A 13,679-nucleotide genomic window follows, 5' to 3' on the forward strand; every position below is an offset into this window, starting at 1 on the left:
ATTCTGAAGCTACTCAAGAAAAAGTTACCACTAAGTTCTCAGTAAAAGGCATCACTATTCAATTGACGCCATTCGTCGAAAAAATGGCTATATATACGAAAGCCTGTGTCATGTCAATGCCCATATTCCAGTATATGGCAAAATAAATAAATATGGCAAAAATATCTGAGAATATCTGTCCAAAAATCTTACAGAATCTTGACAAATGTCTTTCAACTTTTATGGGAGAGAAGTTCGATAAAGTTATATCCATATGAATTTAAGTATACCGGGACTGGGCACGGTGATAACTTTTACGGGAGTCACCCGCAATGCGCAATTGTGCGAAAAATCCACAGAGAAAAAATCATTCGCCTTGACCGGGATTCGAACCCGGATCCCTCGATTTCCGGCCGAGTGCAAATCGAGGGATCCGGGTTCGAATCCCGGTCAAGGCGAATGATTTTTTTCTCTGTGGAGTTTTCGCACAGTTATATCCATAGTATACTATTGTATGGTGTAGCAGTTTGTGTCGATCGCCACAAGTTTTTTTTCAAACTCTTTAAATCCCAGGAATTCTACATTTTTTCCGTTTGTTGGGATCGCAAAAACGATTTCAAGGGCATTAATTTAGCAATAAAACGGACACATAGTATCCTCCTACACCACAAACTCAATGGAATTGTAGCACTTTGTCAGCTGGAAATGTTTCCAACCAGAGTATTTTGAGACAGTGAAACAGCTTAACCAATGGCTTAACCATGTCATTCATTGATCGATTGCCTTTGATTGAATTTACCAGTGAAAGGGAGAGAAAGACGATTGAATTGACATCCCATTTCAGACAGAATAAAATAAATGCTTTAACATAAGTTAATTATTGCATATTTTATTCCAGAGAAATTTTTACACAGAACAGAATAAAAAAGCAGTTAATGCAATAAGCCTTATCTACATAATAAATATTAAATACAAATAATCATTGAATTTTTTATTCATTATTCATGCAAATGCGTTTCATTTTCGCGCAAAGCGTTTAAATGTTCATTTTTCGGAACTTATTTCGTATGCTTCAGTGTAAATATTGCACTCATTCAGATCGCAAATCTTCTTGTTTGTAACCTCAGTGTGGGAGACATTGCTGTGAAAATACAGTGATCGGCTAATATAAAAAAATATTAATCACAAGCTGTAGAAATGGCAAAATTGTATTAAATCAACATTTACAAGTCTCGCGGATTTTACGCTTGAAAAATTGTGGAGTATACGAAATTGAGAATAGCTAAGAATGAATAAGGGGATAATCATTTAAATTTTAGATCTAGCAAACAGATAATAAAAAATAATTATCACTTTAAACAAGTCCCGACAGAAAGATAAGTCGGAAATAAGTTATCTATATATTTTTACTAAATATCGTAAATTAATGAACAACAGCCCTGTAATTTTTTAATGAAATGAGGTAAGGACAAACATGTTGATATAATCGAGTAAGAAAAGTCGATTGGAAAAGGATTAATCGATACAAAAATCCAATCTGCCATTGTAGATAGAATTGTTGCTCACGTATGCCTTAGCCATGCCGTTAATTACGATAATTTCATTTTGACGAAGTCAGGGTCGTAAAGAAATAGCAACAATGCTCCTCACATAGCAATTCACAATTTCTGCGATGAACTCCCAGTTCTTCCCGTGAGCTCTAGAAGATTTGATACGTTTTTTGTGGGAAATAAATAAAGTTGTTGCTCGTCTTGGGACCTAGATGGCTATGATGTTGCTACAATAAAGACGTCTACTTTCCGAGCAGAATCTTTCGCGTGGCGCCGAAGTTCTGTCCGGATTGGTTGGCGCCCCTGTTGGTGCCGGCCTGCAGCCCGATGACCGTCTCTCCGGCCCTCAACTGCTCATCGCTCCACTCCCGCTTGTTTTCCTCGGAGGGCCTAGGGCCCAGCCACGGGCCACGCCACTCTGGGTGTCGGTACGCCTGCAATCAGAAAAATTAATCCATCCATTCAATCAGCATTTGCGCACCACAGTGCTGGTTTTCGTGGTATTACATTTTTTGGTGAACCGTGGCTCATCTTTGCGCAAAACAAAAGTCTTAAATCTCCACTTTTTTAACTCTTTTCGCATTTTCAGTATTATTTTCAGTGTATAACACTTATTATGAGGATAAACGCAAATTCAATTCCAACTTCCCCATAAGCTTAGGGCGGGATAATAGTCCGGGAAAAACAGTGATTAAAAAAAAACATATTAACCAGCAGGAGTATAGTGGCAATAGTAATCAAATTGGATTAAATGAACATCAGACTTTAAAATTTTGTAGCATTTGAATTTAAGAATACTTATGTTTACTTGGGAGATAATAAAAATGCAAAATGACGCATAAAATAAATTATTCTTATACGATTCGTAAAATTACTGCTGAGAGGATAAATATTTGAAATGACGCCTAGAATTTATAATTCTAATAAAATGAGAAGTTTTACAAATGAAATGATAAAATTCCGAAAACACGTCGAGATTTTTATATTCTAATACAGTTCGTAGATTTACTGCTAATATGAAAAAAATTCAAAATAAAGCAATGAATTTCAACTTCCTATACAATACGTAAGTTTACAACTGAGATAATAAAATTCCGAAAAAACAACTAGAATTTAAAATTCTAATACAATTAGTAGATTTACTGCTGACAATGAGATTTAAAAAATGCGATATGACGACTAGAATATAAATTCTAATATGAGATATAATAAAAAATTAAAAATGCGAAATGACGCCTAGAATTAAAAATTATTATACAATTCGTAGTTTTACTTCTGAGATATTAAAAATGCGAAATGACTCATAGAATTAAATTTTTTAATACTATTCGTAGTTTATTTCTGAGAAAAAAAATTAGGCCTATAATTTTAAATTCTAATTCAATATTTATTTTTACTTCTGAGATGACAAAAATGCGGAATGACGCCTAGAATTTGAAATTCTTATACAATTCAATGTACGTATTTATTCTGTAATGATAAAGATGCGAAACGACGCCTAGGGCTTAAAATTCTTGTACGATTCGTTGATTTACTTCTGAGATGATGCAAATGCGAAATGACTCTTTAAATTTAATATTCTTATAAAATAGGTACGTAGTTTTACTTCTGAGATGTTAAAAGTGCGAAATGAGGCCTTATACTTAAAATTCTTATACAATTCCCAGTTTTACTTCTGAGAAGATGAAAAAGCGAGGTGACGCTTAGGACTTTAAATTCTTTTACAATACGTTGCTTAACTTCTGAGATGATTAAAATACGAAATGACGCCAAGAATTTAAATTTCTTATACAATTCGTTGTTTTACTACTGAGATAGAAAAAATGCGACATGATGCCTAGAATTTTAAATTTTATACAATTCGTAGTTTTACTGTTGATATAAGAAAAATGCGTATTGACGGATAGAATTTAAAATTTTTACGCAACTGCTGAGAAAAAAAGAGAAATGACGCCTAGAACTTCAAATTCTTATACAATTAGTTGTTTTCCTTCGGAGATGATAAAAATGCGAAATGACACAAAGAATTACATATTCCTATAGTATTCGTTGTTTTACTTCTGAGAAAAAAAATTCGAAAGGACTCCTAGAATTAATAATTCTAATAAAATTCGTACCTTTACTTCTGAGACGATAGAAATACGATATGATGCTTAAAATTTAAAATTCTTATAGAACGCGTAAACTTACATCCTAGATGCTAAAAATACGAAATGACGCCTAAAATTAAAAATTCTTATAAAATTCGTGGAATTACTTCTACGATGATAAAAAATTAAAATGAAGCCTAGCATTTAAAATTTTTATACCATTCGTAGTTTTACCTCTGAGAAGATAAAAATGCGAAATGATCCAAAATTTAAAATTCTTATAAAATTCGTAGTTTTACTTCTGAGGTATTCAGTATGTGAAATGACACCATGAATTTTAAATACTTATACCATTCGTATTTTACATCTGAGGTGATAAAAATGCAGAATGACGTCTAGAATTTTAACTTCTTGCAAAATACCTAGTTTTAAAGCTAAGATAATAAAATTACGAAATGTAGCCTATATTTTAAAATTCTAAAACTATTCATTGTTTACTGCAGGGAAAATAAAAATGCGAATTAACGCTGCAGTTAAATTTTATATGCAATTAGTAGTTTTACTGCTTAGATTATAATAAAAAATAAAATGACTCCTACATTTAAAATTATAAAAGAAATCGTTGTTTTATGTCATAGATCATAAAAAAGCAAAGTATCTCCTAGAACATAAAATTCTTATGCTATTCGAAGTTTTACTTCTTAGATGAGTAAAATGCTAAATAACGCCTAGAATTTTAATTTTTATACGATTCGTAATTTTACTTATGATATGATAAAATAGCAAAATGACGCCCAGATTTATAAAAATTCTAATACAATTCATGGTTTTCTTTCTGACATGTTAAATATGCGATAAGCCGCCTGGAATTAAAATTAATTTATATAAATTTCATATTTTTAATTACAAGACTATAAAAATGCGAAATTACGTCTTTAATTTAAAATTCAATTCAATAATACAATTTATAGTTTTATTTCTGAGATGATAAAAATGCGAAATATCGCATATATTTAAACATTCTTATGCATTTCGTAGTTTTACTTCCAAGTGTATAAATGCTAAATGACGCATAAAATTTAAAATTCTTACACCAATCGTAGTTTCATTTCTGAAATGATAATAATGGGAAGTGCTTAAAAATTTAAAATTCTTATACAATTCATAGTTTTACTTCTGAGATAAAAAAATTCAAAATGATGCCTAAAATTTAAAATTCACATACAATTCTTTGTTATACTTCTGATGTGATAAAAATTCGAAATGACGTCTAGAATTTAAAAATCTTATACAATTCATAGTTTTACTTCTGAGATAAAAAAATTCAAAATGATGCCTAAAATTTAAAATTCTCATACAATTCTTTGTTGTACTTCTGATGTGATAAAAATTCGAAATGACGTCTTGAATTTAAAAATCTTATATAATTCGTAGTTTACGTTCTGATAAGATAAAATGCGAAATTACGCATTGAATTTAAAATTCAAATACAATTCGTAGTTTTATTTCTGAGGAAATAAAAATGCGAAATGAAGCCTAGAATTTAAAATTCTTAAACAATTCGTTATATTACTTCTGAGATGATAAACACGCGAGGTGACGCTTAGGGATTTAAATTCTTTTACAATAAGTTGCTTTACTTCTGAGATAATAAAAATACAAATTGATGACTAGTATTTAAAATTTTTACACTATCCGTAGTTTTTTTCTGAGAAAATTATGCAAAATAACGGCAATAATTTGAAATTTTAAAACAATATGTAATTTTACGAAATTATGGCTAGAATGTAAAACTCTTATACAATTCGTTGTTTTACTTCTGAATTGATGAAAATGCGAAATGACGCCCGGAACTTAAAATTCTTATAATTTTCTAAGTTTTACTTCTGATGATAGAGAAATGCGAAAGGACGCCTGTATTTAAAAATTCTTATTGAATTCGTAGTTTTACTTCTGACGTGATAAAAATGCGAAATGTCACCTGGAAGAAATATTCTTATACAATGCCTAGTTTTACTTACGAGAGGATAAAATTGTGAAATGACGGCTAGAGTTTAAAATTCTTATACAATTCATAGTTTCATTTCTGAGATGAAAATAATGCAAAAATGACGCCAGGAATTTAATGCTCGTATACAATTCGTAGTTTTACTTCTGAGGCATTAAAAATGAAAAAGTATTCCTTGAATTCCAAATTCTTGAGCAATTCGTTGTTTTCCTTCTGAGGTGAAATAAATTCGAAATGACGCCTAGAATTTAAAGTTCATATAATGATCGTAGTTTTACTTCTGATGTAATCAAATGCGAAATGACGCCTACAATTTAAAAATTTATACAATTCGTTTATTTCTTCTGAGATGATAAAAATGCCAAAAGACGACTAGACTTTAAAAATCTTAAACACTTCGTAGTTTTACTTCTGAAATGATATAAACGCGAGGTGACGCTTAGGACTTTTAATTCTTTTGCAATACGTTGCTTAACTTCTGAGATCATTAAAATATGAAATGACGCTAAGAATTTAAATTTCTTTTACAATTCATAGTTTTACATCTGAGATAATAAATATGCAAGATGACTCCTTGAATTTTAATTTTTATTCAATTCGAAGTTTAATTCTGAGATAATAAAAATGCGAAATGACGCCTAGAATTTAAAATTTTTATAAAATTCGAAGATTTACTTCTGATATGATAAAATTGTGAAATGACATCTAGAATTTAATATTCCTATAGTGATCGCAGTTTTACTTCTGAGAAAAAAAATTCGAAATACTCCTAGAATTAATAATTCTAATAAAATTTGCACTTTTACTTCTTGGATGATAATAATTCGAAATGACATTTTAAATTTAAAATTCTTATAGGATGCGTAGACTTACATCCTAGATGATAGAAATAAGAAATAACGCCTAAAATTAAAAATTCTTATAAAATTCATGGAAATACTTCTACGATGATAAAAAACTAAAATGAAGCCTGGAATTCGTAACATTGGTATGCGACTCTTTGTTTTACTTCTGAGAAGATAAAAATGTGTAATGATGACAGAATTTTAAAATTCTTATAAAATTCGTACCTTTACTTATGATATGATAAAAGTACAAAATGACGCCTAGAATTTAAAATTCTAATAAAATTCGTAATTTTACTTCTGAGATAATAAAAATGCGAAAAATTCCTTAAATTTAAATTTCTAATGCAATTTGTGGTTATACTAAAATATGATAAAAATGATAATACATGATTTTTGAAAATTCTTAAAAAACTCGCAGGTATACTTCTGATATGATAAAAATGCAAAATGACGCCTAGAATTTAAAATTTTTATATAATTGGTAGTTATACTTCTGAGATGATAACAATGCGAGGTAACTATTGGCATTTAAAATTCCTAAACAATACGTTGCTTTACTTCTGAAATAAAAAAATGCGAAATTACGTATGGAATTTAGAATCCTGATAAAATTCTTAATTTTACTTCTGAAATGATATAAATTCGAAATAATGAGTTGAATTTAAAATTCTTATGCAATTCGTGGTTAAACTAAAATTTTATAAAAATGAAAAATTACGCATAGTTTTTAAAATTCGTAGTGTTACTTCTGAGATGATTAATTTCGAATATACGCCTTGAATTCAAAATTCTAATAAAATTCGTAATAATAATTTTGAGATTATGCGAGATGACACTTGGAATTTAAAATTCCTATTCATTTCGTTGCTTTACTTCTGTGATGATAAAAATGCAAAATGACGCATAGAATTTAAAATTCATGTACCATCCGTAGTTTTATTTCTAAGATAATAAAAATGCGAAATGACGCTTAATTTTATAAATTTTTTCGTAATTTTATTTCGGAGATAAAAAAAATGCGAAATGATCCCTTGAATTTTAAATTCTAATGCAATTCGTGGTTAAACTAAAATATGATAAAAATGTGAAATGACGAATAGTTTATAAAATTCTTATAAAATTTGTAGTTTTACTTCTGAAATGATAAGAATACGAAATGATGCCTAAAATTTAAAATTATAATAAACTACGTTATTTTACTTCTGAGATGTTCAAAATGCGAAATGACGCCCAGAATTTAAAATTATAATAAAATTTGCAAACTTACTTCTTTGATGATAAAAGTGAGAGATAACTTTTGGAATTTAAAATTTCCTATACAATTCGTTGCTTTACTTCTGAGATGAGAAAAATGGGAAATGACGCCTAGAAATTAAAATTCTATTAAAATTCGTAATTTTACTTAATAGAAGATAAAAATGCGAAATGATGCCTTTAATTTTAAATTCTAATGCAATTCGTGGTTAAAATAAAAAATGATAAAAATGCGAAATGACGCATAGTTTTTAAAACTCCTATAAAATTAGAAGTTTTACTTCTGAAATGATATGAAGGGGAAATAACGCTTTAATTTTAAAATTCTAATAAAATACGTAATTTTACTTCTGAGATGTTCAAAATGCGAAATGACGCATAGAATTTAAAATTCTAATAAAATTTGCAATCTTACTTCTTAGATGATATAAATAACATATGACTCATGGAATTAAATATTCCTATACAATTCATTGCTTTATTTCAGTTATTATTGAAATGGGAAATGACGCAGAGAATTTAAAATTCTTTACCGTTCAACGGTTTTTTTCTGAGATGACAAAAATGCGAAAATACGCTTAGAAATTGAAATTCTAATAAAATTCTTAGTTTTACTTCTGAGATTATAAAAATGCGCAATGACTTTTGGAATTTAAAATTACTATACAAATCGTTGCTTTACTTTTGAGATGATAAAAATACGAAATGACGCCTAGAGTTTATAATTCTAATAAAATTCGTAATTTTTCTTCTTAGATGATATAACGGAGAGATGACTCGTGGAATTTCAAATTCCTAACAATTCGTTGCTTTACTTCTGAGATGATAAAAATGCAAAATGACGCATAGAAATGAAACTTGTACTACCATTCGTACTTTCACTTCTGAGATGAGAAAAGGCGAAATGACGCCTAGAAATAAAAATTCTAATAAAATTCGTAATTTTACTTGTGAGATGATATATATGCGAAATGCTGCCTTGAATATAAAATTCTAATGCAATTAAACTAAATTATGATAAAAATGCGAAATGACGCATACTTTTTAAAATCATTATAAAATTCATACTTTTACTTCTGAGATGATGAAAATTCGAAATGATGCCTAGCATTAATAATTCTAATAATATTCATAATATTACTTCTGGGATGATAAGTTTGCGAAATGATGCTTTGAAATTAAATATCTAATGCAATCCATGGAAAACCTTAAATATGATAAAAATGCGAAATAATGCATCGTTTTTAATATACTTATAAAATTCGTTGTTTTACCTATGAGATGATACAAATGCCATAATTACGCCTAGAATTAAACATTCTTATACTATTCGTATTATTACTTCTGATATGGTAAAATTGTGAGATAAAGTTTAGAATTTAAAATTCTTATAGAATTTGTAGTTTTACTTCTGAGATGAAAAAAATGCGATGTGATTCTATGAATTTGATTTTCCTATACAATTCATTGCTTTACTTCTTACATAATAAAAATGCGAAATGCCTAGAATTAAAATTTTTTTTTGCAATTATTGGATAAACTTTAATATGATAAAAATGCGAAATGATGCATAGTTTGTAAAATTTCTTATAAAATTTGTAATTTTACTTCTGAGATGATGAAAATGCGAAATGATGCCTAGCATTTAAAGTACTAATAATATTCGTAAATTAATTACTGGATGATAAATTTGCGAAATGAAGCTTTGAATTTAAAATTCTTAAGCATTTCGTGGATAACCAAAAATATGATAAAAATGCGAAATTATGCATAGTTTTAAAAATTCTTATAGAATTCGTTGTTTTACTTATGAGATGATAAAAATGCCAAATTACACCTAGAATTAAATATTCTTATACTATTTGTATTTTTACTTCTGAGATGATAAAATTGCTCGATGACGTCTAAAATTTAAAATTCTTATTCAATTTGTAATGTTACTTCTGAGGTGATAAAAATGCGATGTGATTCTATGAATTTTATATACCTGTTAAAATCGTTGATTTAATTCTTAGATGATTAAAATGCGAAATTATGCCATGAATTTAAAATTCTAATGCAATTTGTGGTAAAACTAAAATAAGATAAAAATACGTAATGATGCCTCGAATTTATATTTCTAATGCAATTCTTAGTTAAACTAAAATATGTGAAAATGCGAAATGACGCATAGTATTTAAAATTCTTATAAAATTCGTTGTTTTACTTCTGAGATGATAAAAATTCGAAATCAATCAGTCAATGCTAAATCAATGCTAAATCAATGCTAAGGGCTGGTGTTATTATGTCTGGTTAATTAATTTAGGAGCATATAAGTCAGAGTTAACGATAGCTTCCAGTTGAAGTCACTTGCTAAACGAACCGTTATTCTGAACTACTTTTCACTGCTTTAACTTTATAATACCTTTTATAATAACTTTATAAGTTAACGTTGCGACAGTATCATGTTCTGGTTAACGCTAACTAGACATTATAAAACCGGCCGTAAGCGTAATTCAGGTATTTCCTTTATTTGTGCAATTTGCTCGTGTCCTAATACCCCCTGCAAAACAAGCTTTTGATCGGATTGCGGGGTAGTATGTGATGTAGATGAAAAGTTTTGAGAAATTTGCAAAATTTCGGTCAAGTTATCAAAAAAGGTATGAATTTAAGGTTCCACAAAGTTAGCACGCAATCCAATGCATATTTATTCTTTGATCATGATCGTTTAGCAAAGGAAATTCAGTTTACAACTCAATGAAACAAAATATTCTTTGATTCTGGAAAGTTTATTTCAATGAAAAATGTGTAAACAGCCTTTGCGATGGCGTGTAAGATACGTACGGTTCTTCCAACGGCGAATATCGTCGTGGTGACATTAGCGATGTTCTTTTTGTCCCATAAGTCGACAGTTTGGAAGAGGTCTACATCAGGCACTCCATACTTAACGCAGGCTTTCTGAAACCTGAAAAACAAAGCAGAGATGATGGAGGGTCCGACAAGACAAATTTTCTAAATCATTCTCCAAAACATTCTCCCCCACAATCTATGAAAACTCATAAAATGGTAAATAATTTAAGTTCCAAAATTTATCATACAAAATGTGAGCAATAAATTGGTTAAGGATGTGAAAGTTACACGTTTTATTTTTAATTCAATGCATTGCATTCAAGGGCTACCGACATGAGGTCGAAAACATGCGAAACCTTTTTAGAGAGTCTTTCGCAGTGATTTTATGTGTTTTTATTATCTACGTGAATTGTTTTATATCTTATGAAATTCGGAACACGTAGGATATTTAAGGGTATAAAATTAAAATTTGAAACGCCAGTCGAAGCAAAAATTTGTACAAGGTGGAATAGTACTCTCAAACGTATTTGCAAGTAAAAAAGCCCAAGTAAGTAGATAAAATGGGAGATTTCCATAGAACATCCTCAAGATATTCGTTTCATGTCTGAAACATGATCTATATTCATGTAACTCTGAGGCAAATATCGAATAACGATATATTAACATTTAACATAACATAGCCTACCACCCTTAAACTAGAAAAATGCTTCCTCACTCTAGTAATTCATGAGCAAACAATATTTTAGACACATGATTTTTATTTGTATAATTGCTTCATCTAGAGTCAATCAGTATAGCAGTATCGCCACATAAAATAGGATACCACACCCAATAACCTAATGGCTGAAACGCAGTTTGCATTATAAAGAAGCAATTTCTTCTTTTACGAGACCACGGAAATAACGCGAGGGAAAAAACATTCATTATGAATTTCAAATTACTTGAATGCAATATGTTTAACTGAAAATACGAATGCCGAGAACATATGAAGACTATGGAAGGGCCTTTTTCATGGAATACTAAATTCGCACAGTCATGGATAAAAAGCTAAGACAATGTCTGAAAGATACTGTCTGAAAGAATTGACTAAGCAGCTGAAAACATAAGTCTGAAATCCATTTTCATAGGAATCGTATTTTAATTGCTGTAGCTGAAATCTTGGTGCTGAAAAAGTATTACTATCTGAACTTATAGAGAAAACTGGGCCAGCAGGACAAAAAAGGGTCGAGATGGTGTTCTAATGAATACAATTTTATAGGCCATTAAAGGTTAACAGTGAAAAAAAGCGCTTGCGCATTACAAGGACAAGTCTCCAATGGGCCTGTTTTTCACAGAAAAATATAATACCAGTGTAAGTAATAAATATAAAAAATTTCAATGGCTAGATCCATGCACACTGCGTAACAACAATATCACAAAATAATGGCAATATACGCTCTCTGAGTCAACGGAGTCCGTTAGATGGTTAAGCTATTTCACTGTCTCAAAATGTTGACATGCTGGTCAACATTCCCTGCTAACAACGTTTTCCCAATTTATTTGGGCATGACCGTTTTCTTGCTAAATTTTTTTTAAAAGTTTGAATCGTTACAGAAAATTTCTCCCTTAAAATATCATTTTTTGTCACATTGCCGACTTTCTCGCAATCAAAGATTTTCTGCATAGAATTCTTCAGGAGCTTACTGGCTGATGTTATCCATCATTTTGTAGTCTCCGCCAGAGAGATTGACTTTGGAGATGATTCCTGGCTGGAGTCTGTTCATCAGTTTGCACAGGAGGATCCCGTCTCGGAGGCCATCTTCAAAGCTGTAGCCTAGGCAGTAAAAAAAATGGAAAAAATCAGTTTTTAACATAAAGCCATGATTCTCAGTACCACAGCATCAAAATAAAATTCATTTAATCATGCACCTTAATGCACCTTCATATTTTCCTTTTTCCTATAACCGATACCCTACCGTTACTCAACGCAACATTTCAATGAACTCTTAAGATGTTGGTTGTCTAACAGAAAATGCAGATAATCAAGGACGATTTGACATTGAGGTGATAATGAAGATAATATAAAAGTCATGAGAAAATAAAACATAAGCACCTCAAATGGCGATTGTTCTGCAGGTTAACTTACTTGAGTCAAATTAGTAAAATATAAATCAGTCGACTAAGGAACCGAAAAAACATACAAAACAAGAAAAATGAGGGGAAATACCTTTTACAATGTATCCGACCTCTCTAAATGTTACAACTCGCTGATATGTATATGCGAGGATAGAGCTCACCCCGGATAAAGTCATAGGCGTGTGAATTTCATCAATTTAATCCTATTTCCGAAGACCATCGCCCGAATCGAAGTCATGTGTCACGAATGTTAATGGATTTCACGTTTGAAAGTAGAATTTATCAAACAATATATATGAGAAGAATAAACAAAGTATAAGGAAGTTAAGCGTTAATAGAAATTTTCCATAGCTACTTAAAGTTCTCTTCACGATCGGTTTCAATGCTATTCCAATGTATAACCTTCGAGCGATCGTCAATTTTAGTACCTACACCTTAAGACAATACAAAATATGATCGTGAAGTGAAATCAATGAATTTACGGAAAATTCCAGGAACTAATATTGTAAAATTTCACCGGGTTAAGCCTGAAACTGCAATTCCTTCTGTAAATTTATGTATTTTTTGAAAAGTAGGTTCAAATAGAAACACGATATCCCTCAATAATTATGATTTTGATGTTATTACCAGGAGGGAAACGTTCTCCGGTCACAGCCTCGATCCATTGCTGTGCCTCCCTCTCCTGCTCTGGGTCACGCTTGCCGGCAACCTGAAAAGATAGAACCATCACCACATTCATTGGAATGCATTTTTTAATGTATTTTCAAAAGGAAATAAAATAGACTATTTGCGACATAGATCGTAACCGAAAGGAAAGTACTTTTTTTAAGCAGGTGATACGAGCCAATGTTCCATTTCCATTGCTTATAAATATCTAAAAAAAAAAGAAAAATAAAAATACGTACATAAAAATCTACTCACAATCGATTTTTTTCTAGAAAAAAAGTTTCTTGTTAGTAAATATAGTGGCAGAATATTTCAAGCATGGGCCTTTGTTTTGCAGTTT

General features: G+C 30.2%; 1 protein-coding gene across 2 annotated transcripts in view; it reads right to left on the reverse strand.

Annotated features, from left to right (window-relative positions):
• Nucleotides 1-848: 848 nt before the first annotated feature.
• Nucleotides 849-13,679, reverse strand: part of LOC124160110 (muscle-specific protein 20-like) — an 87,337-nt gene continuing 74,506 nt past the window's right edge. Inside the window, exons 3-6 of one of the 2 annotated variants that reach the window (XM_046535858.1) lie at nucleotides 13,301-13,382; nucleotides 12,242-12,371; nucleotides 10,553-10,673; nucleotides 849-1,963 (exon numbers count right to left, since the gene is read on the reverse strand). In XM_046535858.1, the coding sequence (XP_046391814.1) occupies nucleotides 1,772-1,963; nucleotides 10,553-10,673; nucleotides 12,242-12,371; nucleotides 13,301-13,382 (525 nt within the window). In that variant the 3' untranslated portion in view covers nucleotides 849-1,771. Of the gene's footprint in view, nucleotides 1,964-10,552; nucleotides 10,674-12,241; nucleotides 12,372-13,300; nucleotides 13,428-13,679 lie in introns of those variants that run through there. The other variant, XM_046535859.1, reaches the window with a different exon arrangement.

This window comes from Ischnura elegans, chromosome 6 (assembly GCF_921293095.1).
Source record: "Ischnura elegans chromosome 6, ioIscEleg1.1, whole genome shotgun sequence".
In the NCBI taxonomy this organism is placed as follows: Eukaryota; Metazoa; Arthropoda; class Insecta; order Odonata; family Coenagrionidae; genus Ischnura; species Ischnura elegans.